This window comes from Haliotis rubra, unplaced genomic scaffold (assembly GCF_003918875.1).
Source record: "Haliotis rubra isolate DU_JTF1 unplaced genomic scaffold, ASM391887v1 Scf122, whole genome shotgun sequence".
Taxonomy (NCBI): Eukaryota; Metazoa; Mollusca; class Gastropoda; order Lepetellida; family Haliotidae; genus Haliotis; species Haliotis rubra.
Window position 1 is genome coordinate 1,092,887 of NW_025765137.1, and position 26,979 is coordinate 1,119,865.

Sequence of the window (26,979 nt, forward strand, 5' to 3'; positions counted from 1 at the left end):
TACAACACTGCCAGCAGAACATTAGCATAGGCCAGGCTTGCACCTTTCACAACTTGAGAACTTTGCAAGAATTTCCAAAATGAGAACCGCGGTATTCTTGCTGGTTTTGGTGGCATTTGTGCTGCTTTGTCAGATGGTGTCATGTATGTCAGAGTCGGAAAAAGCAGCACTAAGTGGGGTGAGTACTGCAGAGTAACTTATCGATTCCTTTCATCTCATTCAACATTGTCCATTTGCACGGCGGGTTTCTTGTTTTAAAACATTATTCAGGATCATGCATGGTCATATTTGACTTGGAATCACGGAGAATATGCCTTCTTCGCTCAGCAATGATTGAAGCGAAGCTGTTACATTTATAAAAATCTCATTTAATGATTTTCGTTTTGAGAATTCGGTTTCGATTTTTGTGGTTTGACAAAAGACATAAAATTGTGTCTTAAACGGATCTGAGGACAAAATGTCAAAAGAAATATTTCATAAGTTAAGAGACCATTATGATAGCGGTAACATTAAAACCTATGAAAAATAGAGAAATCGATAAAGTGAAATAAATATTAATTCGTTATTTTATACATTGTAGTGATTGTTTGAACTACCTTTATGTGACGTACTCATAAGAAGAAACTTTATTATGACATGGTAATTTATTTCAAATACTATACATGAAATATCACAAGTGTCCTCATCGTGATAATGGTAAACACATTACCGACATGGAATGTATTTAATTCACGCATCGCCATACTGTAGCTCTGATGTTTGGTAGGAAGATATGTGTACAACTATTATTGTACATTTGATGTAGTGTTTTGACGTACATCTGTTTGGGTCATGTTTATTCAATTTATCGTCGTGTTATCGGGTGTTATATAGTCCGATATGGTATTAACCATTCGCCAAATATAAAAATATTCACATCATCATAATTTTGTCAGTTCCTAGATTAAATATTAATTTCGCGTTTTTATATTCTATTTAATTTCTAATGTGGTGATAATATCTTTGTTTTGAGTGATACTATCTGTAGGACAGAGTTGTTAGTGTGTTCATAGCCGTTTTGTGTCTTATTTGTGCAGTCTGAAGGTAAAATATATGTAATGACTCTAAGTTTTGGGTATTTCTTTAGAACGTAACTGTTTTGTAATAATTTGTAACTATTCTCTTAGATCTGTGACATAAAAGAGAAAATATTAAAAACTAACAATTATATTAGTAACCTTTCCGTGAGTTGTTGAGGTTTCATCCAGAAAGGAAAACGACCGTCATATTGCCATATTGCCACGAGGGTAATGTACTTTACGCACTTTATATCACGTGGTGAATCGACCTTTGACCTTACTTTAGTGGCCGGTCAGGTTTTGTAACTTGGATGACAGCTTGGTGTCGGACATCTACGACCTGGACTGTTGTTCATGTTATCGATCACCGGGTTCATGTCAATACTCGTAGGTATTGCTTAATACGACGTTTGACACAGCAAATAAACCATATTGTTTCATGAAAATTGTGTGAGTGTTGCGCTTCCGGAAGAACAGGTCAAGAACGTATACCCTTTTGGCGAGGACTTGGTGAATGTATTGATTTGCAGTCATCAATTCCTGTTACTTTCAGTACTGCCTTTCATGCCCTTTGGGATCTGTTGCGGCAGATAATCGGAACTGATTTTTCCAATGACGCTGACTTTCTGAATTGCTCCAGACGAAAGAACAGACTGATGATTAAGTCACTACCTCAGATGGTATATACTGTGACATAAATGGAGTTGAACGCTGTTACGATGAGACAGGGTGGTGGGGTGGCCTAGTGGTTAAAGTGTTCGCTCATCACACCGAAGGCCCGGGTTTGATTCCCAGCATGGGTACAATATGTGAAGCCCATTTCTGGTGCCCCCCGACGTGATTTTGCTGGAATATTGCTAAAAGCGGCGTAAAACCCAACTCACTCACACACAAGTCACACGTCTTTCACATGCAACACATTGGTTTTCTACATCATTAGTTTGAAGCCCCGTCGTCATTCTGAAATTGTGTTCAAAGGAATGTTTACCCCTTTCAATTTACGCATCCAATACATGGTGCATGCATATGGGCACAACATCTGTCATTTCGATTTTACTTTATGAACTTTAATAACAGTATTTTACAGTTTTAAGTCATTTTGACCATCTTATAATGTCGACTCTTTGAAAAAAGACATTATTGACGAGGTAATTATTAGTAATTGTATTTGACAGGAACAACCCAAATCCATTTCAACTGTCTCAAGGACGGGACGGCTATGACACAAGAATTACCACTTAAAGGCAGCACCAGACAGAACTGTTTCGATCTGTCAGAGTCTGCAGACAGCGATTTCGTTTGTCTTGCTTAAACACGGGACCGCTCGACAGGCTGTGATGGAAATAACACGTACTTTATGCCAAACCCACTACCTGTTGTTACATTTTAAACATGCATTGCGTGCAATGGTTTATAGGAATACTCCATTTTAGAATATTTAGTGTGGTTTCTGACTGTGGACTCCGGCTCTGTTGACGTTACTCATGAGGTGGGGCCATGGGATAGCCCGTCACGCCAAAGACCAGGTTCGATTCCCCACATGGGTACAATGTGTGAAGCCCATTTCTGGTGTCCCCCGTCGTGATATTACTGGAATATTGCTAAAAGCGGCGTAAAAACCAAACTCACTCACGTATGAGGTAACCAGTGTGTCTAGATAGAGAGGGCGATAAAGATGGTTGTACATGTCAGTGATAATATTTATGGCATCTCAGTTAATATGTCGAACAGTAGTTTCATATTTTTAGTGATAGAGACAATGGTATGTATTGTATTTGACGTGTCAGACGTGACATTAACGGAATCGCAGTATGTGGAAGTCAACTGAAGTTTCAATTATTTCGAGAGAAAGAGACAATGGTATGTATTGTATTTGACGTGTCAGACATGACATTAACGGAATCGCAGTATGTGGAAGTCAACTGAAGTTTCAATTATTTCGAGAGAGAGAGACAATGGTATGTATTGTACCTGACGTGTCAGACATGACATTAACGGAATCGCAGTATGTCGAAGTCAACTGAAGTTTCAATTATTTCGAGAGAGAGAGACAATGGTATGTATTGTATCTGACGTGTCAGACATGACATTAACGGAATCGCAGAGACAATGGTATGTCGAAGTCAACTGAAGTTTCAATTATTTCGAGAGAGAGAGACAATGGTATGTATTGTATCTGACGTGTCAGACATGACATTAACGGAATCGCAGTATGTCGAAGTCAACTGAAGTTTCAATTATTTCGAGAGAGAGAGACAATGGTATGTATTGTATCTGACGTGTCAGACATGACATTAACGGAATCGCAGTATGTGGAAGTCAACTGGAGTTTCAGTTTTTCAAGACAGAGACAGTTTATTAATTGTACTTTTACATACTGTATACTTGTACGAGTCGTTATATTCATGAATTCTCTATAAGTCGAAGATGAAAGAAAGGTTTGAGATAATCAGAGTTCTGTGTACATACAAATGAAACTGACCCTCGTCTGAGGGTGAAGAAAGGGATTATACATTAATATTTCCAAGGTTTAATACCTATACAACTAAATCAAAGCATATCCATTCAACAGATCTCTGTTTGTCAGAATTCAGAGAAGAACTTAGACTGATGCTTAGGTTCTGAATAATGCTGATAGAAATAAACAATTATTTTTAAATTGAGAAGGAGACCCAGTGAGATGGGAACCTGAACCTATGGAAATCTCGACTGTCTTCATTTAGGGCTTTAGCATTGCAGACAGAAGGGGAAATAATGGGCTTCACTGACTGTGAGACAGACCAAGAAGGACTGTTGAAGATGTTTACGCAAGATTATTTTCCAAGTAACTAATTTATGTTAATTGTCATTTCTTTTAAATATCATTAGAGAGTGTCATAATATTAGTATCGTAGTTTTGTATTGCTCTTGGGTAGTTTATGTGTAACGTCAGGCAAATTATACTAGTCTTCCATTTTAGACAAATTTTGTGAACGGCGGGTGCTTCCGGTACGGTAGGACTGGCTTACGTTTTCCGAGACTCATAGCTCATTTCCGACACAAATATCTATTGGACACTATAGATTTAAAATGTGTGTAAGGTTTTACGCAGTTTTTAGCAAAGTTAGACGAAAAATTGGAAAATTAGACGAAAGAATGGTGATACACAACAAAAATGTACAAATACACTATAATGAATTACTGAAGAAAACGGTCACAATTTTTAACGGCATTGTAGTTTAGTACAATGTTCCTGTTAGCTAAAGGTTTAATATGCTGCTACAAGTACACTGCAGGCTTACCTCATACTTCTAGCCTCCGTCTTGTAATTAGATTAAAAACAATTTCAACGAAACCGTCTTGTCACCAAGAAATGACAAGACATTGAGATGTTTACTGTTCGCGTGCCCAGAAACAAAGTCAAATAAAATGTAAGTATGATTGACTCACTGAAACTCGCCATGAAATGTTGAAATGCTTCTCTATCTCCAAGACATTTTTTATCTTTTAACCACACTTTGATATCCGATTGAAATTATTCAATCACAAGGTTCCGTATTTTGTGAAAGTGGTGTGAAAGTGTAACTGAGTTACGTTGTATGACACGAGTTCTATTCCCCACATGGGTACAGTGTGTGAAGCCCAATTCTGGTGTCCCCTGCCGTGATATTGCTGGTATGTTGCTAAAAGCGGCGTAAAACTAAAGCCACTCACTTATCCAATCAAATAACCAACCAATTCTTTGACGATCCAGTTAATTTGTCACTTGTTTCATCAAATTCCTGAATAGGAGAACTGAACTGAAACCTAATTTAAAAGCAGCCCAACAGTGTGCACCGTACCTTAGTATTAAAACAATGTTCTACTTTTTAAAGAAAATATTATTCAATCAAAATGCGAATCTACATAAACAGTTTAAGGAACAAATCCTTCAAATGTAAATGCGCATATAACAAATGAATAATTTTAACATTATTGGGCTCTCCAAACAAATGGTAAAAGTCATTATATTGTGTTTTGCGCAGTAAATCACATTTCCCCCTTGAGATATTCATTTCTATTAACACCACATGAATTCATGGGTAAAGTAATTGTCAAATAATGCTTTGGTCGTGCCATGTGCAATTTTAGTTTGATAAACGCAACAGTGTCGAGACCCCACTTCTTGGATACATGAACACAGCTTTAATTTCATTTTGATTAACATAAAGTTTTTTGTTTGTAACCATGTAATCCGCGTATTTGTTTAATTGTGTTTACATAAATCATGCTATTTTAGTTTAGTCATACCTGTTGAGTTGTGGCTGTAACATTCCCATTGGGCGTCTGGGCTATTCTCGACAGATTTCTCATTTGTAAATCTTGTACATACATGTATCCATGTTGAAACGACGACTTTGAATTACAAAAATATTTTCCAATGTCCTCTCTTTGATACATCGATTTTATGTAACACTACGGTACCAGCACACACGCACGCACGTACAGAAAAGACAAGAGAGATATTCAATAGTGGCTGCAATGAATAAATGAACATGAACCCTAATATTTAACCAAAATGTTTTAACGAATTGTTGAATATGCACCTGAAAATAATCGACAAACCCCTTTCTTATTATAAGAAATCCCTGCTGACAACAATGGCTATTATTTATAAGCAAAACGATATGTCAGCGTTGCTTTAAAATGCCAATGCCTAGTATCTTGGAAGATATTCAATATTAGGCTGGAAATAAATTCGTTATCAGGCATGTTACCTTAAAAAGGTTTAGACGATGACTGATGAATCGTTGTGACGGTTGAATTAGACTTCGTTACTTCACATGCCATGCACAATATGTTAAGATATTTTGCCAGACAAATCTTTGTTTGTAACAAAGTCTTTTGTATGATGGCATGAGGCAGAGAATGTCGTGTATTCGAGGAGAGACGGTAATGTAATGCCGAGGTCAATGAATGAAAATTGTTCAAGTTGATTGTAGAGTATTCTGAGGGTAAAGCTACTGTATCCACTAACTTCTTAAAATGAATCCTTTTTAAAATACGATGGATTTAGACATTCGTTTCCCACTAATCCAACAGGCGCATGATTACGTCAGATTAACGAGCATGTCGGATAAACAAATTAAGCATTATTAAAGTTCGTGACATCTACACGACAGATGAAACGATTAGGTTATTTATTCCTTTCATCCATTCATTTATTCTTACATTGCAAACATACATGTTGTACTCCTTATGGTAACGAAAACAGAGCCACTATTTACAGACCTTTCGTCGCATCAACGTAATCATCACGTGCTCTTACGTACTTTTATCGTAATGACTCATTACATGTTTTGATTTATCGCCACGTCAACTAGTCATTTAACGTGATTTTCTTTGTTTTCACATCTTTTAACCACCAAAAACAGAGCAAGAATAATATAATCTGTATAACTGAAGAGATGATGTTTCATGTTTAAACAAATCTCAGACGACGGCGATAACTTGTACAGTTAGTCGATGAGAAAGTACAACATGTATTTCCAAAGTTTCGATTCCCTCTTTTCGCAGTATAACAGAACTTTTTTTTCTGACTTCATGCTCATGTTTATGGTTCTTTCACTTTTAAATTGGTTTTGTCACATTAATGTTAGCTTGTGATTAATCTTGTTGGGTGCCATTTGATTTTTGTACAATATTTTATGAGCAAATTTCTTTGATTTTCAATCAAATAATGACAATATCAGATGTTTGTGTGCAGATCCTGCTCAAACAGTGATATACATGTATTTCCATCTTCTGGTAAACCTCGGAATGTCTGATGTTTTACGCCGCAGCAATTTTACAGTTCAGTGACGCAAAAACTTAATGTAAATAATGCAACATAATCCGGACAAACCAAGGGTTAATATGATCATCCATTACAAACATATGAAAGGCAAGTCAATTATTTACATGAAAAATCATTGAAGCAACTGGTCCAAGTCAAAATATGGAATTGCCTCAGACATTATCTTTCTCACCGATGGTTCAAATTTGGAAACATATCCCAACATTATTACTATAAAACTCATTTGGTGTCCACGTACAAATAGACATTTCGTAGTTTTAGGCAGCGAATGTCGTGTATTCGAGGAGAGACGGTAATGTAATGCCGAGGTCAATGAATGAAAATTGTTCAAGTTGATTGTAGAGTATTCTGAGGGTAAAGCTACTGTATCCACTAACTTCTTAAAATGAATCCTTTTTAAAAATACGATGGATTTAAGGATTCGTATTACCCGCTATACAGTAAAATACGATAATCTTTTTTATTGTTTTAGTATACACACCGTTTTTAAACATAAAGTTATTGAGTTCTTATTGTCATTCATAAACTTTGATTGTTTGAAATCTCTATGGGACGAAGACACAACCATTGGTTATAGCCCGGGAAAGCCACATTGAAGAAAAACAGAGTTGAAAATGGTGTGTCTCAACCGGCAATGGCCATGGTTGAGTGATCGTGTGAATGCGGCTTTCCCGGCAATGAGCTGTTAACTAATCCATGTTACCATCTGCTACAGCCATATTTTATTATGGATTAGACTGATGATATTATATATATTATGATTAAAACTGATCTATATAAACTAATTAATCATTATATACTTCATGATAAAAATTACTTATCATATCAATAAATAATGGGTGCTCTGAAACATCCGCGGTCATCCAGTACTTACTTTTATAATGAACAACAATTTAAACATTGACAAGATGTGTTAATGTACTCATTACAATATAACAACCTTCCCGTCCGTGATATACAATACAGTATGACGCTCCTCACACAAAATAACCCATAACATAACACGTCATTTTGAAACAAAATACATACTTGTACCACCAATGTACAAGAGATCATTGTTGCCACCACGCCAGCACCGAGTTGTCAATTATTATCGATTACTGTATTGAACCCTATCACATTAATCCGCCGTCTTCATTGGCAGTGCTCTGCGTGACTGCTTCCTTTAACAGGAACCTTCACCCACTGTGGTGCTGCCTTTCTATCACTGTGTTTGCTGTGCACGTGATTTGCACCTGACTACAAGACTGTGTTTAGATACATGGAACAAAGACGCATGGACCACGGTATCGACCTAAAAGCTGTATTTTAAAATCGCTGCGAACGCAGTCACTTGTGATAGTGGTGTGAAAAAAAAATGATAAACCAGTTTTCAAAAGGTCTGAGTCTGTATCGAAATTTTTGCTTCATTTGAATGATTTTGAATAGAAAATAATACGCTTCCTATAAAAAAATAGCATGTGAATAATGTCTTGGACGTGAGGAATGGGAAATTGCTATGAGATATAAGTGGGTGTTTTTCGTGCTGCTTTGAAACAACATATAGAGTGATTATTTTTTTTAAAACAATCAGCAAAGATCGTAGTTCAAAGACGTTTGTGTTCATGCTCCTGTGTACGTTCATTTTGAAACAAGTCGTTTTGTTATTGCTTGGTGCGTGTAGCTATGAATGCCGATGAACCACATTTGTTTAATATGCTCATTCTGGTAAGCGTTTTTCTTCTGTTTTTAAAATTTGTAACCTTTTCGCGAAGACCTGGTAGTATCACTATCAGTTAAAATCTCATAGAAACATGTTTACGCGATATTTAGAATCCTACAATGGACTCCACATCTAGTAATGATTTCTTGTGAATGGGGAAAAGATTTTGTCGCTTTTATCAAACTAATACACACATATCAAATCCTAGGGTCACTGTCATCTTGGTGTTCGAAGGCAGCTTCTGTTTCAGTAGTAACAACATAACCCTTCCACATCCATAAGACATTTCTGCTATAAGCATAGTCGAATGTACAATTGTGATTATATCATTTTCCTTGACCATTATAGTGAGTGAGTTTAGTTTTACGCCGCACTCAGCAATAGTCCAGCTATATGGCGGCGGTCTGTCAATAATCGAGTCTGGACCAGACAATCCAGTGATCAACAGCATGAGCATCGATCTACGCAATTGGGAACCGATGACATGTATCAACCAAGCCAGCGAGTCTGACCACCCGATCCCGTTAGTCGCCTCTTACGACAAGCATGGGTTGCTGAAAGTTCACTCTAGCCCGGACCTTCACGGGTCCCGTGACCATTATAACTTTCATCAGTTCTTGGTGCCTAATTTAAATAATGGAACGTGAATTATAGAGTAGTTAAATAAATGTCACTTAATGTCCACATGTTCCGCAGCTTTAGACCAGTAAATTACGTAACTATACATATTGTGCATGGCAAATGAAGTTAGTTAGTAACAAAGACTAATTTGAAGTTTTCTTCTCTTTTAACAAAATTCTATATATGTATATAATGAAAACACATTTCCCATTGAAAAATGGAGTGTGTTCCTATAAAAACACATATTTCCGGTGAAACTGTGTGTTTAATATCACGCCTATGAGGTTGAATCCACATATTTAGGAAATCAATTCCTTGCTATTTCCAGCCAAATGAAACGGTACTTAAATCTCAGCTCAAGTCCCTTCCTAAATATATCCCTTTGTTTTAATAGGCTTCATTTAAAAACATTCCTATATGCAGTGCGATCACAAGAAAAATTAAATTTAACGTGGTCATCGTTTCATCATTATTTTGCTATTAAATACATCGTCAGAGCTGGAGGTTTTGTCAACTCGTAACCACATCATAATGCTTGCTGATCAATTACTCTTCAATAACTTCCCTATCACTAACGCATGTGGGCTCCGGAGGTGAGAGGTTTGACTCATATTGTGACGGATGCAAGGAAATCTTCAGACACAGTTGTCCACTTAAGCTATAATGAAGCTGTTGATAAACGCTGTTTGAGAATGTCCGGTTACATAAATATCAACACACAATCCAATTATTCTTCTTTGGTGAACATCAGTGAATGTTCCAGCAAATTGTATTGATGCATGGTGGAGTGGGCCAAAAGGTTTTGTTACAATGAGGTCCGGTCGATAGAATATCAGTAGGAGAAATTGAACCAGGTAATAGGTGGATATGTACACACATAAATATTGTTATTAGGCATATTCCTTTTACGGTACTCAAGACCATAACTCATATTACATTTCTGATTATAGGTTGTTGATCGTCTAAAGTATACGCCTACTGATGTGTTTTAAGGGCCGTTTACCTTCCCTGAGTGGAGTGCTGCTGTGATGTTTAATTACACTCTATACTCATTACCAAACTTCCTTCAGTTGTCGGAGCGGTGAGGTAGCCAAGTGGTTAAAGCGTTTGCCTATCACGCCGAAGACCCGGGTTCCATTCCCCACATCAGTACAATGTGTTAAGACCATTTCTGGTGTCCCCCGCCGTGATGTTGCTGGAATATTGCTAAAAGCGGCGTAAATCACTCATTCACTCACTCATTCCTCACAAGTCGGCAAATAACTTAGGTTATTAGTTTCGACGGGAGAAGCATTTCGATGTGAAAAGAAAATGCTTCCAAATCGTCATCAGAAGTAACATTAATTTAAATATTGTCCTATATTCATTTCAATACGTACAAACATGGACAACCTATCTCCATCCATTCCTCTTAACGGGGAATTTGATATATAATTACAGTCACTAATATGGTTTTTCCATCATTTGGATAACAACACATCAAACTATAATATCGCAAATGACTCACTTCATTATCGACCAAAATCTGTTACAAGTGAGTTAAAACGTTTCATAAACGTGCTGTTTGGTGTATTCTTCAATGATATAAGTGCTGTGTGAGGTTGCTCATTCGGATGGTAATTATTATGACAAATAAAATAATTTTACACTGAAAACATCCCTTTTTAATTACTAATACAATGTACGTTACACAGGTGAAAACAAATAGAACAAATATAGCAGATTGTTTAACATGTTTTAAAAACATATTTGTAATATTTTTCAGCCGCTTTGAAATTAAGTGACATGCTTTACAACCTTAACACCTGGTGTTTATCACTGGTTTTCAGTGGCCCTTTCGTACAACTGTCACTTCCATTTTGTCTTTTGTGCCCAGTGGAATCTGTTTCAGCAAATATTCGCCATTATTATCTGGCTGGGACGTTATATTTATATTTAACCAAACCTACTCACTGTAAACATATACTGGCAAATGTAAGCAAAAAGATCACGAAAAAATACACACAAACCTCAGCAAAAAAAAATACCAGAAATCATCTTGCCTATTCCAGTCTCTTGGCAACGCGGAATCCCCGACCACTGCCTCCTCCATACAGCATCAGATTATATTTGATTTGATAATAAGATAAATATGAGTCTGGATGTTGCAAAGAGGCATTGATCCTTGGATTGACATACATGGGGACCACATGGGATGCTCAAATGGTCAGCTGACCATCAACACGATGAGCGTGATGACCATGTCTGTTAACAGAATTGATAAAATTAACACTATTCGTGCCAGGACGTATTGTCAGTGGCTAACAAGTTCCATATTGGTTATGTGTTTACATCAATAAGATAAATGACACGGAATAAAGTAGATTTTGATATAGCATAATTTTAGGGTCTTACCGTTCCAATGTTCCTATCAGGAATATGTCGTGATGCATTGATTAATACATTTATGAAATACCTTAATCTGGCAAATGTGTCAACCTATCATTTTATATAATACCCTGATCCGTCAAATATTCAAACCCATGATCTTAATGATCCGAAACTAATGCAAATAAACCCCATAACGTCATGCTCGATTTCTTGTACTCAAATGCTGTTCGTTCACATGGCGTTCATGCAATGTATGCCAATAGTCGGTCAATAAGAAGATATTTGATACCTGGACCTGAGGCCGCCTCACAAGACATGCCTGGCTGTGTTGACCAACATGGCTTCCGGAGAGTAGATGGGTGGGAGATAGTCTTCGGGAAATGTGACACTGAAACCCATGTCACATGTGACCTCTCGGACAACATACTGTGTTTGAACACCCAGCAGTGAATGGGTACCTGGAGCTTGCCTTGTATACTTCCATGGGAGCTGAGATTGTGATTCGAGCGCACATTGTTCCATTTAAAGTTTGACAGATCAGCATTACAAGGATGACATTCTTCGTCCAGTTGCTTTTAAATTACTATTTCTACAACAACAGCCACATATCAGCATGGCAACTACACCCCCATCAGTCCTTACTGTAAGGAGCTTCCTGGCTCACGACGGCGTGACCGGCACCAACGTGGCCTGCACGCTCCCAAGACCTGTTTCCCCGAAGAACACCTCTAGGATGTCGTAGATCCTCTTCTCCAGCAAACCGACAAGAACTAATCTCGGCCCTTCAAGAAGAATGGCGAGGTATCCCATTTAACGTCATCAGACGACTGACGTTTTCGTTCCGGTAGGGAGAGTAGTGGCCATTATTGTAACGTGTCGTTGAACTTGATGCGATCTTGTTAGACGTGTGCCCATTGTCCACAACACTGAAAGCTTATTTTTGATGCCCCATCTCAATTCGGGACACTGTCGCGTCAGTATCTTCTTTATGACTGTCATTTCAAATTGTGATTTTGTTGATTTTTTTCATGTTTCTAACACATTGTACTTCATCTGTCATTTATTGGTTGAAAACCAGACTGATTAAATGTATGGTCAGGTTTCTTTTTGCCAACAGTATATGTAAAGTACATTGCTTGACACACTCACCTTCAGTGAAATTCCACATGGAAGTAAACAGTGGGTTTTCGTAATGGCCAGAAATGTACACGGTTAATCTTGCTTGAGTGAACAATTCAGCGCATTCAATGTGGCTAGTGATAATACTGCTGTCATCCTATATCATTCACAGCTGATGATTTACTGTGGCCTCCTTAATGGTACTGCCTGTTAATCTCATTACTAGTATTAACAAACCATTATATGCACAGCTGGAACACTGTTCCAGCGGAAATGAGCAGTGGAGTCAAAAGAGGAGCAGATTTCCTGATTATACATCATGCCATGTGCAGATCACAAATCATATGAAGTGCAGATCACGAATATATCGTGTGCAGGTCACAAATTCATATCATATTCGGATCACAAAAGTGTTGTGTGCAGTTTACAAAATATATTTTGTGCAGATCACAAAATATATCATTTGTAGATCATAAAGTACATTATGTGCAAGTCATAAAGTATATCATGTGCTGATTATGAAGTATATAATCCGCAGATCATTAAGTATATCAGTTGCTAAAATGACGTTTAATGACAATGCCCTATTTTGACTTGCTTTATGTGTTGCGTTTTGTTCAAGTCAACACTTGCCTGGCCTTTGCATGTGTTTAACGGGTCCACCACCTGGATAGGATGGACATACTCATCTCTAATGAAACTCTGTCATCATGACTGTGCCATCGTTTGATACATTCTTAGTACAAAAACAGTTGCTTATGATACAGCCGGAAACTCATGATTATGAAAATGTCGTGTATATATAGTACGTCGTTGATGAGGAAAGGATCATAGGAATGTCAGTTTCAAACCGTATTACATGTGTGTTAGTGCGTGTGCACAACGTTGCTTGAATTATTACCCTCGTTTCTTCATTCAAAGCTAATCACCTTCATTACGCCCAAGTAAAGGTCCAATGTTGCCGTCTAAATTGGCAGGCATCTTAGAATATCTAACTGAGGACGTGGAATGACGAACGGGGGCTTTGAACGTTCATTCTGTGGCTTCCATGCTCACAAATTAGCTGGAATCGGAAGTCCCACTGTCCGCAGGCCGTTTTTCTTGTCTGCAAAGTCAAAGACGCACTGACAGAAAATCTCCTGATTTCCCCACATATCCCCAGCAATGAAGATCCTACTTAGAGCCCTATTGTTCAGAAATTCCAAGATTGCAGATATCAGAGAAAGGTCGGAAACAGCCAACGAGTACACAATAGCCTTGTTAGGTATCATTTCCTGAAATATACAACAAACACGTTTGCGATGCCTGACCTGAAGCTCGGGGAACTGTGGGCTATACATTCAGTTGGCATTGTTTTTGGTGATGGATTGTTCAAAGATTTGCATCTTGTCTTATTGGATTTGTTTGCCTGTGAAGTAACATGCATGTATTGATTACGTTCTTTTCAAACAATTATTTAAATGAAGCTTTCATTGTAAAATAAACTGTCAGCAATTAAGTTCAGTGATGTATTAATAAACTTTCCACTGAAAATGGTAAATTATATTAGCAAATTTCTCCATTTTCGTGAACAACTATTGTCATCACAGATTTTCGGTGATTCATGTGTATAACTTTCACTTTTCAAAGTCAACTCGTTCATCATATAATTGTTGCTGGTTATTCTCTGACGCTGACATTTCAACTTCAGATATCGGGTAGTCATACAATGGGCAGTTTTGCATAAACATAAAAGTATTTAAACGGCATTTAGAAGTAATACACTTAAAGACAAGAATTTTATGGATGTCAACTTCTTTATTTTGAAGAACACGACGTTTCGGAGTATATTCTCACTCCTTCATCAGAGGAAGAAGGAAGAATACACTCCAAAACGTCGCGATTATCAGATGAAGGAGTAAAATAAACTGAAACGTGGCATTCATCAGATGAAGGATTATTTAATAATCGACAGATGAAGGAGTAACAATGTACGCCGTGTTCATCAAATCAAAGAAGTTGATATCAAATGAAAGAGTGAGAATTTACTCTGAAACATCGTGTTCCTCAAATCAAAGAAGTTGACATCAGATGAAGGAGTAAATTTTCTTCCGAAACGTCGTGTTCCTCAAAACAAAGAAGTTGACATCAGATGAAGGAGTAAGAACATACCCCGAGACGTCGATTTCTTAAAGAAGCTGATGTCCATAAAATTCTAGCTTTTATTCACTTTTCAATTAATAATATTTATTGTCACAAATTCCGTTGCCTTTGTACATATGTTTCTGTATCGGTATATCGGTGACGTCACACTCGTATACGCATACTTTCAAATGAATGTAAAACGCCAGTGCACATAAATACCAAGTATTGACTATCTTTCACTATTTGGTGTAAAGATCAGAATAGCAGTGAAATTTTGAATTATGAATGACATCAAAGTTACTTATGAACGTGTTGGTACTCTAAGGAGGTGACCGAAGACCCCAGACCTTCAGCCATGCCCGTCAACACATCATTATTGAATATTAATTCAAAATTTGAATCTTAAGTTATCCATATTTTCATCTTCAATAAAAATTATAGCTTTTCATACTATGCAAGAAAACTTGAGCCATAAATCATCTAGTATTGTCATTGACTTTTTTATTGACTAAAAACCCAAATCAGGTAAAAGAAAATCAGTTTACACTAAGCGATACTGGCGTCAAGAATAATTTACATATCAATACTGGCATGTTTGCATCATGTATTTGTAGTACCAAGGTGGGACTCAGTGTAATGATAGCGTCCACGGTGGGTAATCTACGCGTGTCCGGCACTCAGTGTAGAGACTGGTCAGCAAGTACTCTTCAAAGGTCAAGGTAGTTACTCGGTACTATTTAAGATTATATATCATTATACTTTCAGGAGTACGTTAATATGTACACTTGATCATGCCCTTAGGATGGTTTTTGGAACAAATTAATTCTATCCTTGGAGCCTTTCGTCGTTTACATTGCGGTAACTTTAGTACTCTTTAAGTTCGCTTATTTCAAGTCTAGACATTATACAAAAGAATGCATCGTGTCAGTGAATAGTTTGATAATTTAACCTTTAAAAACGTCATGGATATTGACACTAATGAAAGGTCAGAGTATCACTTGTGGACAAAACATCAAGAAGCAGTTTTGATATAACATTCTTCGTTCGTGGGCTGCGAGTTGAAATACAAGCAGTGTAAGTAAAAACATAATCTGAAGACTCCTGTGGTAATGAACTTTCCTATAATGCTTTTGCTGCTGTATGTATTAAGCACCCTACAATATATGGTATCTCCTGCTGGGTACATAATATAGAAGATGAAGAGAATACACTAATAGGCACGGATGAAGCAGTACAAAAAAGAATGAGTGAGTATGGTTTTACGCCGCTTTTAGCAATATTCCAGCAATATCACGGCGGGGGACAACAGAAATGGGCTTCACTCGTTGTACCCATGTGGGGAATCAAACGAGGTCTTCGGCGTGACTCGCGAATGCTTTAACCACCTGGCTAACCCACCGCCCCAACAAAAATAGAAATGTGTTAAAAACATTTACAAAGGGATGCCTTCATTGCAGTGTTAGCTGTCCGAACGTATGCAGTAAAACAATGGCTGTGGATAATGGACATACTAACAGTCACTCGTTGGCATTTATCTTGCCGTCTGAACTTAATTTGAATATATGACGTCATGAAGTGTCAAAAAATATTAAAAGCGACATTGTCACGCAAATCAGTCACGCAAAATGTGAGGCTGTGTGACGGTAGATGACAGATGATTGTCAGCAATGTACAGAACACATGGAAATTTGAAACTTAATCTAGTGGTGGATAAACGTTCATGCCCCAGAGAAACGTGTTTTTCTTTTGATAATAGTGAGAGTTTTAGAGGTAGAGATGTAACCAAATATAACACGTCAACGCCAGAGAATAACCAGTCTCGGAAACAGTCAAAAAAGATTTGTTTTTTCTTTTAATTTTGTAGATTCTGTTCATTTTGGCTGAAGACCAAGAACCCCCATATACTGTAGCCGTAAAACATAATTGAAACAAAACCCAAACTGTCGAGTTATTTTCTTTTACCATAGAAATGAATGCCACTGGTGTTTTAGAGGGAATATGAGTGAGTGTGTGAGTTTTGTTTTACGCCGCTTTAGCAATATTCCAGCAATATCACGGAGGGGACACCATTATATACACCCAGGTTGGGAATCGAACCCGGGTCTTCGGCGTGACGAGCGAACGCATTAACCACTGGGCTACTCCACCGCCCTTTAGAGTGAAAGAACATATGAAGTATATCTTCCTTTTGTCCCCACTAGGCAGAAACGGATGGTCACGGGTCGCTTGCATATTATATGGTAATGGGCTAGCCGGAATCGTGAAGCTGATAGTAAACTTTTAGCAGATATTTTGGAGAGCGTTTTGTGGCTTTGTTGTTAACATAGCGTTTTGTGGCTTTGTTGTTAACATAGCGTTTTGTGGATTTGTTGTTAACATAGCGTTTTGTGGCTTTGTTGTTAACATAGCGTTTTGTGGATTTGTTGTTAACATAGCGTTTTGTGGCTTTGTTGTTAACATAGCGTTTTGTGGCTTTGTTGTTAACATAGCGTTTTGTGGCTTTGTTGTTAACATAGCGTTTTGTGGCTTTGTTGTTAACATAGCGTTTTGTGGATTTGTTGTTAACATAGCGTTTTGTGGCTTTGTTGTTAACATAGCGTTTTGTGGCTTTGTTGTTAACATAGCGTTTTGTGGCTTTGTTGTTAACATAGCGTTTTGTGGCTTTGTTGTTAACATAGCGTTTTGTGGCTTTGTTGTTAACATAGCGTTTTGTGGCCTTGTTGTTAACATAGTTTTGTTAACATAGCGTTTTGTGGCCTTGTTGTTAACATAGCGTTTTGTTTTGTTGTTAACATAGCGTTTTGGGGATGGTTGTTAACATAGCGTTTTGTGGCCTTGTTGTTTAACATGTTTTGTGGCTTTGTTGTTAACATAGCGTTTTGTGGATTTGTTGTTAACATAGCGTTTTGTGGATTTGTTGTTAACATAGCGTTTTGTGGCTTTGTTGTTAACATAGCGTTTTGTGGATTTGTTGTTAACATAGCGTTTTGTGGCTTTGTTGTTAACATAGCGTTTTGTGGATGTGTTGTGGATGTGTTGTTAACATAGCGTTTTGTGGCTTTGTTGTTAACATAGTTATGTTGACAATCTGAATCCTAGGTAGCTTTGCCGTTGTTTTGTTTAGAGTAAAGATTATCAAAAACAGTGTACATCAGATATCTTTTAGCATACTATAGTGGATAATGCGTGAATAGTACACACTAAATACTGGATTATATCTAATATCTGTTTAATATACTAACTACCATATAAATTAGACACTGGATACAACTTGAATCTTGAATCTAAATTAACTACTCACGATATAAACTGTAATTATATTATAGTCTAGTTCTCATTTAAACTAAATTATTTGTACGAAATACCACACAAACTGGATATAATTTGATATTATATTAGATTCTAAACACCGGATACTATATACTAGACGAAGGTGGACACTGGACACTTTATGAGTCAGACACAATACAAACTAGATAGTGAATATTACATTCTGGATATAGGGTGAAACACGAGTAAATGTGACCAGGAGGTTGTTGAAAATTAGAATACTAAGTTAATTTGTAAACAATGTGTTATTTTTATATTTGCAATGTTAACCATGATTACAAGTGAAGTCAGATTGATGTGAATTCATAGCATGAGATTACTTTTACGCCGCCTTTAGCAATATTCCAGCAATATCACCGTGGGGGACACCAGAAATGTGGGGAATCAAACCTGGGACTTAAGCGTGACGAACGAACGCTTTAACCACTAGGCTACCCACCGTCCCAATTTCATAGCAAATTGATGAAGAATTTCCGGGTCGTAAATTTAAAATGGCATTGATCATATGTGTGTATGCAGCTGCTGGAAGATATAGACAATAGGCACTCACGCACTCACTCACGTACTCACTCACTCACTTAATCGTTTAATCGTATACACATCAAACTGTTAGTGCAGAAAGTATTCTCGCATTTTCGGGCACATGCATCACTGTATTTGTTCTCCACTAATAAATGCTCCCGTGAGCAATGAACCATTGGATTCGTGTCCTTTTCTGATCGGATCATTCAACAAAGGTGGACACCATGTTCAAACCTTGAAATGTCGACCAGCACAAAGATGCCACACCGTCAGAGGTTGACCCACGTGGGCGCACTCGATTCTGAGTTGCCTGGAGACTTGAGGACATTCGAGCTGCATCTTGATATGTTTACTGCAGCAATAATGAGACAGAAGGCTGTCAGCTACTGCTGCCGAAGCCATGCTATTCCGTTCCTAAGGCACACGCGCTGGTCTTTTCGTGAAGTTCTAGACACCTTTGTCCACAGCATCAGTCGGATGAAAGCGGGCATGATTACGGAATATAGTCATCAACATGAGAGAGAATCTCTTTTCCTGTATTTTTAAGTACTCAGAGGCACGGGTCATCCATGTGTTCAAAAGAGACGCCATTTGCGAAACGCAGTTGCATCCCTTACCCTTGCAGGATCCGTAGGTGTTGGTTAGAATCTCGACCTTGTTATGATAGTATTACTTAGTTGTCACATAAATTTCCCTGCTCGCTGGTTTCACCAAAGTTGGAAACCTCTACAACATGCGTTTACTTAAGCCTGTCTCACGCACAATTCTGACCAGCTTCTGTTAGCTGTTTGAGGTTTTGTCGCTTTGTGCAATATTCAATATGCGCGGGGATCAATTAAGAAATTGTCTTCACCGATTGTATTATGTGGAGAATTGAACCCGAGTCTTCTGCGTGACGAGCGAACACTTTAACTACTAGGCTACTCATTCGCCCCCTCAAGGCCTGAAATATTGCTAGCAGAGAATTTCCAGAACCTGTCCATGATACTGGTTAGCCCACAGTTTAGATTTTTTATACAAACTGCATTTTCGAAATGTGTGATAGATGCATCCCCAGCGTTATAATGTACCCGTTAACTCAAATTAGTCACAGTTAGTCCGAGTCCGAATCCCAATATGACATCTATTTTCCAGTTTTATCATTTATTGTTTTAAGAGTATAAATGTTGTTTTGTATTATGCAGTGTTCCAAGAATATTGTTATACTCACTCAATAAATATTTAAATACGCTTCTTGAACCGTTTCCAACAATTTAATTTTTCATTGAATTGATATACATATACACCCGTGAATATCCGGGTTAGAATTGGTCTTCAGCAACCCATGCATTACTCGCTGACTTGGTTGACACGTCATCGTATCCCAATTACATATATCCATGCTCATGATGTTGATCACTGAATTCCCCAGTCTCAGTTATCCGACAGATTCGTTTTTATTTGCATAAAAGGCCCATTAACAGGTTTACGTATTGTGATGTGAATAAATCACTGAATGAACAGTGATGGCACAAAGTGTTCCTAAACAGGGTATTCATGTCCTAATGGTACAAAGCCGGACACAATGCGCCTTCAGAGTGGATGGATCAGCTTTTGGGTACCCTGGTAACATGACACCTCTGATTTTGTAGAAACCTATTTGAACATTTCAGGTTAAACGACATGGAGTCAATTTCTGTCTCTACGGCTGACAGTCTGTGTTGGCTACTTGCAATCTGGTTTGTCTCTGTTCACTACATGACTCTAAATCAATTGCGTAACGCACTTTAGTAATGCATGAATCGTAAACCTAAATGTTCAGCACTTGACAGAGATGAAGCTCCTGCAGGCGGCTCGAAAGTCCATATAGTCAAAATGAACAGGCAAATGGCGTGTCTTTAATTGTTCTTGAAGACGACTCAGTGACTTACCCCGACGGTATTCAGTGTCAGTGATGGCATCTCCCAGAGTTGCTGTCTTTGGCTGAATCAGTCTTTTTAACTGTAGGAATGCGCCTGAATCACTCATTCGAAATACATTGAACCCTGTTAAACCGGACGGTGTTGGGTGCAGAATTGTCCGGATTAATAAATGTCCGGATTAGTGAATCATTGGTGAAATGAATCTTGCACATTTCCATGATTCTATTACAGTCATTGGAAGTTTCACTGTTTTTCCAAAGAAGTGAGAAGATACAGCTGTGAGTTTACGTTAACAATCAAACATGTGCGAGGTTGATTGATTTTGTACTACTCACAAATACCATATGTATTGAATCCTATTAGTGACACAAACATACTTGTAGGCATGAGAGTAGTACATTTAAATTCATCGGAAAATCTCTTTGGTAGAATTTACGTCTTTGTTCATTGTGTGCGGAAGGTGAGATCGAGTCTGTCGCATTCAGTGGTTACCGAATGATATGATTTCACAATATACCGTGGTAATACTAGGATGCGATCATGGATTATTATACAATTATAGACTGGTGATGAGGTTAATGCCTGTTTTTACCCATAAAAACAGGTATTGACCGAATTCACCAATCCATAATTGTTTTATTGTGTAATTACCGAAAAAAAACTTCTAAAAACCAAAACATGTCCTTTTAGTCAAGAAATGTAATTTTATTTTCACTAGAAACCAATAACGTTATGTCACCAATACTGTGACATGTAAAGTATATAATGACGTCATAGCTTGACGCCCTTACATAAACAAAATCTATTTTTAGCAACTCAAGTCAGTTTGACTTTTGGCCAGACCTGGGTTGGAGTCAATAATTATGCCTTTCTGTCGATGGTCACGTGACCGCCTCTAGACCAATCAGGTAGCCGGAAAAATATGCTTACATAATAATCTCGTATATCTTTGCACTTGGTATAAAGCCTGCTGTCCTTTATATTTTGTATTAGTAAATTAAACGTAAATATGAAATATATATACAGCACCATTGCCATGAGAGATGTGTAATAGTTTGTACTGGAAGTATAGCGACATTCACACATGCACGCAAACACGCACGCACACACGCACGCTCACACACACACCCACACAAGATTTAACGTTTTGGTTTGATCATCGTAAAAGTGTATTGTTAAGTGTCCAATGTTTCTACATATTGTGTCTGTGTCTTCAATTCGATGGAAACTCATTATTCGGAGTTGTGTCCCTTAGTCTACATGGATCCGTAGATCATGATCTGAATCGAAGGTATTGCCAGATTATTCATATTTACACACTCACAAACACACACGCACGCACGCACGCACGCACGCATGGATGCCTGGTACATCTCTTTATGAATGCAATAATCTGAAACGCGAAATAAGAAGTATTCATTTCACCTCAATCCAATTCAACTAAATCATTAGCCGTCAGCGACAAAACACTTCTTCCCAAACAGTGTAAAAACAGGAAAACTTGGAACAGAAAAACGTGGATTTCACTGGCGTGATTATAACGCCGGGTAACTACTGTAGAGGGTTTAAACCCCTTGAGGAAAAGTAAAGCCCGCAATCATGGCGCTGTATTCAAGTGTCGATTTGTGTTCCCCTTGAGCCATATGTGAACAGGAATCAGGCAAGGCAATTTACCTGAACGATCAATTTGTGTCAGAAGATTTAACTTCTCACTGATAACTGGATTTCCCTCCAGTGTAGCACCCTTGGGTCGCAGCTGTTGTATTGAAGGAGTGGAAGATAGTTATTTGTATTGATAACGGGTAGCCTTTATGATTTGTTGAGGCAAATGCCTGCCCCAGTCGGCGAAGGCTCCGTAGTTTGATTCGTAGAGTTATGTTTTGTTGCTGTTGCAAGGATCTGCTGATCTTGTGTTCAAATTGGGATTTGGTCTGATAAATACGAGTGGTTTTTCAGTGAAAGGTTATCAAAGTCCACAATAGTAAATGTCTCCTAGTGCATAATGTCTTTTACTTTGACATTTAGTGAGTGAGTGGGCATGGTTCGTGCATACGCCTTCAGCAACATTCCAGCGGGTGTCACATTAAGCAATCACGCCTTAAGGACTGAAATAGTGTGGAAGCGGCGTTTAACTCTACCCACTAATATAGTGAGTGCGGAGATTATGTACCCTGAAGATGAAGGTGATCTTGAGGCAGGGACATTGACGACTTTTATAACTACTTTACCGTTGTCGATGACGTCAACACTGGTGAAACAATCACCCATGCCCCGAAAACAATCAGTATTGCCCGGCAAGAGATTCCAGGACATTAAGAGATGAAATAAAAGCCCTGAAGATTAATTTCCATTCATTGATACATGACGTGTGTATTGTCGGGAATGCTCTTTTAACACTTATATATTTCTATCAAGATGTTGTAGCCTTGCAGTAAAGGTTAATTGTCTGGTAATAATGGCAGTGCCAGGCCAATGTACGATTGGACAGTGTTACGGTGCTAACTGGGGCGGACGGTACCGCTATGAGGGATAATGCCTGGAGTAACTGATGTGCAGATTACCGTACTATGGTGAAGGAGAAGTGTTATTTGCGAAAATGTTCGTAAAAGTGGGGATCTTATATTAAATGGAATTATTGATACAATCCTTTCTCTGATATCAAGTACAATATCCCGTCTCCTAATATCATGAACAATATCCCGTCTCCTAATATCATGTACAATATCCCGTCTCCTGATATCATGAACAATTTTGCGTCTCCTGATATCATGAACAATATCCCGTCTCCTAATATCATGAACAATATCCCGTCTCCTAATATCATGTACAATATCCCGTCTCCTGATATCATGAACAATATCCCGTCTCCTGATAGCACGCACAATATCCCGTTTCCTAATATCATGATCAATATTGCGTCTCCTGATATCATGTACAATATCCCGTCTCCTAATATCATGAACAATATCCCGTCTCCTGATATCATGTACAATATCCCGTCTCCTGATATCATGTACAATATCCCGTCTCCTAATATCATGAACAATATCCCGTATCCTAATATGACATACAATATCCCGTCTATTGATATCATGAACAATATTGCGTCTCCTGATATCATAAACAATATCCGTCTCCTAATATCATGTACAATATTGCGTCTCCTGATATCATGAACAATATCCGTCTCACGGTATCATGAACAATATCCCGTCTCCTAATATCATGTACAATATCCCGTCTCCTGATATCATGAACAATATCCCGTCTCCTGATATCATGAACAATATCCCGTCTCCTGATATCATGTACAATATCCCGTCTCCTGATATCAACGTACAATATTCCGTCTCCTGATATCATGTACAATATTGCCTCTCCTGATATCATGTACAGTATCATGTATACTATTCAAGTCTGATGATGGAGCAATCAGAAAGTTTCAATGAAAGGATACTAAAAGTGTCAGAGAGTTGTAGTGTAGGATAAAACGGATGAAGAAAGAGTGTCAACATGGGCCAGTACAGGGATAATGCAATTTAAACCCAACCTGATATTTTTATTTTATAGTAACACACATTGTTGCGTCATTTGGACCGTATTTAATCTGCGTTGCTATTTGTTATCAAACCATTTTCAGCCCAAATTAAAACATCGATGAAAATGAACATCATTGAATAACCATACGCATACTACAGTCGAATTAACGTTGTTAGAACTTGGGTACCTTACATTGGACAGTTCCATTCATCGATGATAATATGATATATGAGACTCCTCACAAAGCTGAAGAAGGTGCAGGACATTGGTGCAAGGATCATCAGCAGAACAAAGAAGCGCACTCACATTACGCCTGCCTTGAAGTCCTTGCATTGGCTGCCAGTACGAGCAAGAATAGAATTTAAGACTCTCACATTTGCTTATCAGTGCTTTCACTCAACTGCGCCAAGTTATCTAACTGACCTACTCTCCAAGCACAGTCCTGTGAGAACATTAAGATCAGGAAATCTTCATCTTTTGGAGATACCGAAAAGTCATTTGGTTACCGCTCTTTCAGCTATGCTGCTCCTTCTCTCTGGAACTCTATTCTCCATGATATCAGACTGTCACCAGCCCTAGACAACTTCAAATCTCATTTAAAGACATTCCTTTACCGACAATTCTATCTCTGCTAGATTTCTGCGTTCCTACTCATTTTAAATACCGTGTATATATTCATCATAGCGCTTAGAGCAGACACTTAGCGCCTGGAGTATTTTAGCGCTTTATAAATTCACTAATTATTTATTATTATTATATATAATATAAATTGGAATTGGTGTCGACATTAAAGGAGCTGCATCTTTATGAGTATACGTTTCTACAGTCGGTATCAGTGGTGGGGCCACCCCGATTCGATATGCGGAGTCACATTAGTCACATCAAGCATCATAATCCCGGTTGGTCTGGACTCTGGGTTGACCAGCACCATACCAACGAGTGGTACAAGTCCTGAGTCAGAGTCAGTTATGGTTTTCCTCCCACCACAAATGGCCCGGAAAAAACTGAAACTTTGTCGTAAAGTTGCGTGAAACCAGAATATCCCCACAACTCACTAAATGTTACATTTCATTTACTACAGAGGTCACATGGATAACACAACGGAGCAATATTTTCTTATTCAAGTATAATAATGTTCTCCATATTTTATTTCTAAAATGAAAAAATAAGGGCACGACAAATCAAGTGCAACAATTTGAAGGCTCAGAGGCTTTTAGTTCTTTAAGTAATATATTGGAGCCGTGAAGGTCCGGGCAAGAATTGGTCTTCAGCAACCCACGCTTGTCGTAAGAGACCACTCGTATCCCAATTGCGTAGATTGATGCTCATCCTATTGATCACTGGATTGTCCGGTCCAGACTCGATTATTTACAGTCCGCCGATATATAGCTGGAATATTGCTGAGTGCGGCGTCAAAACAGCAAACAAACGAAATAAGTGATATATCGTCTTCTCGTGTAGTGATCTGTGGGACATCCTATTTCACAGTGGTGGTATGCCGTGTACAGTCCACAGAAAACCTACATCTGGATACATCTAGATTCTTGACACCTGGTGTCATTTCTGATTTACGGTGATTCTTCATATCTTTTCTTTTAAGGCAAATTTGCCTTTTAAGCCACATTTTACCTTTTAAACACATTTTGCCTTTTAAGCCACATTTTGTTGCGGGAGACACCTGTTGGAACCTGTTGCCGGAGACACTCGATATTGATCATTCTCTGGCCATGTTGTCTTAAATTTACATGCTTCTAAAATTTGGCGATGGCACAGATGATGGGTATTCTTGTAACCATGGTTTAGCTATTATGTAAATTATACTGTCAGTGAGTCGTCTTAATGATCAATATCCCTGCGGAGTATCGTATAAAACTGGTGTTAAAGCGACGGAGCGAGCAGCGACAGCCCAGTGTGAAACGCTGAGAACCATAGAGAATTCTCCGTCCCTTGTACACGCTTGTAGAGTATGGTATAATGCAATTGGCTGATCAAATCAACCAGAAATGATAGACGAGGAATGGGATGCTTGTCTTACTACTTGATGGTCATTGTTGTCAGACACTTCTCTCCCCGAACACATTTGGCTGACATTTACCTAAATGTTTCAATAATGAAACGTTTTACTCTACTTGGACAAAGTGAGTGACCTTTTAATGAATTTTCCTTTTATTATGTTATGACGTGGGTATGTGTAAATGTATGTGAGTGAAAGTTTAAGCTTTACGATACGTACATATGTACATTTTATCCAATATGTATATCCGCGTTTGTACTTTGAAATTTGTACTTGAAAAAAACCTAATTCTTTACATTTTATTGTTTGCAGCAAGGCACTAGTTCGGATACAGTTCTGCTCAAGAGGTCTTTGAGACAAGCTTACGAGGACCAGCTGGCTATGTTACAAGAGGCTGAGGAAAACCTTACCCAACAAATAGCAGCTCTGCAGCACCAGAGACAGGAGATCACGCAAAGAAAGAGGAGTCACTATATGTGTCTGGTCAACCTCATCACATGTTACAGGAAACGGAAGTGAGCATACCGGAAGTGACTTCACGGAAGTGGAAATGATGTCGCTTGTGACATAACCAATTCTGCCCAATTGTTACATGTGTTTGTAGGAGCGAAGTGCCTGGTGTTCCAGATTCTTAGAAAAGCCATATTAGAGATCGAAAGAAATTAAATCACAATTCTGGTCATGGATCATTAAAACAAAGAGGAGTGCTAGATGTTGTTGAACCTTTCTACCATCAAAGTTCTACCAATAATACTGTTCTGGTCTGAACATTCATGAAATTCATTCTCACTGTTCAACGTGTTTTCAGTTTATCAAAGACAATGTAAAGATTGAACAAATAAATTGTATTTATTGTTCACATT

General features: G+C 38.1%; 1 protein-coding gene across 1 annotated transcript; it reads left to right on the plus strand.

Moving 5' to 3' along the window:
• LOC124265877 lies at positions 1-26,973 on the plus strand. The gene is made up of 2 exons (XM_046700729.1): positions 1-178; positions 26,429-26,973. The coding sequence occupies exons 1-2, from the start codon at positions 80-82 to the stop codon at positions 26,633-26,635; spliced, it is 306 nt and encodes a 101-aa protein (XP_046556685.1). The 5' UTR covers positions 1-79; the 3' UTR covers positions 26,636-26,973.
• The last annotated feature ends 6 nt before the right edge of the window (positions 26,974-26,979 follow it).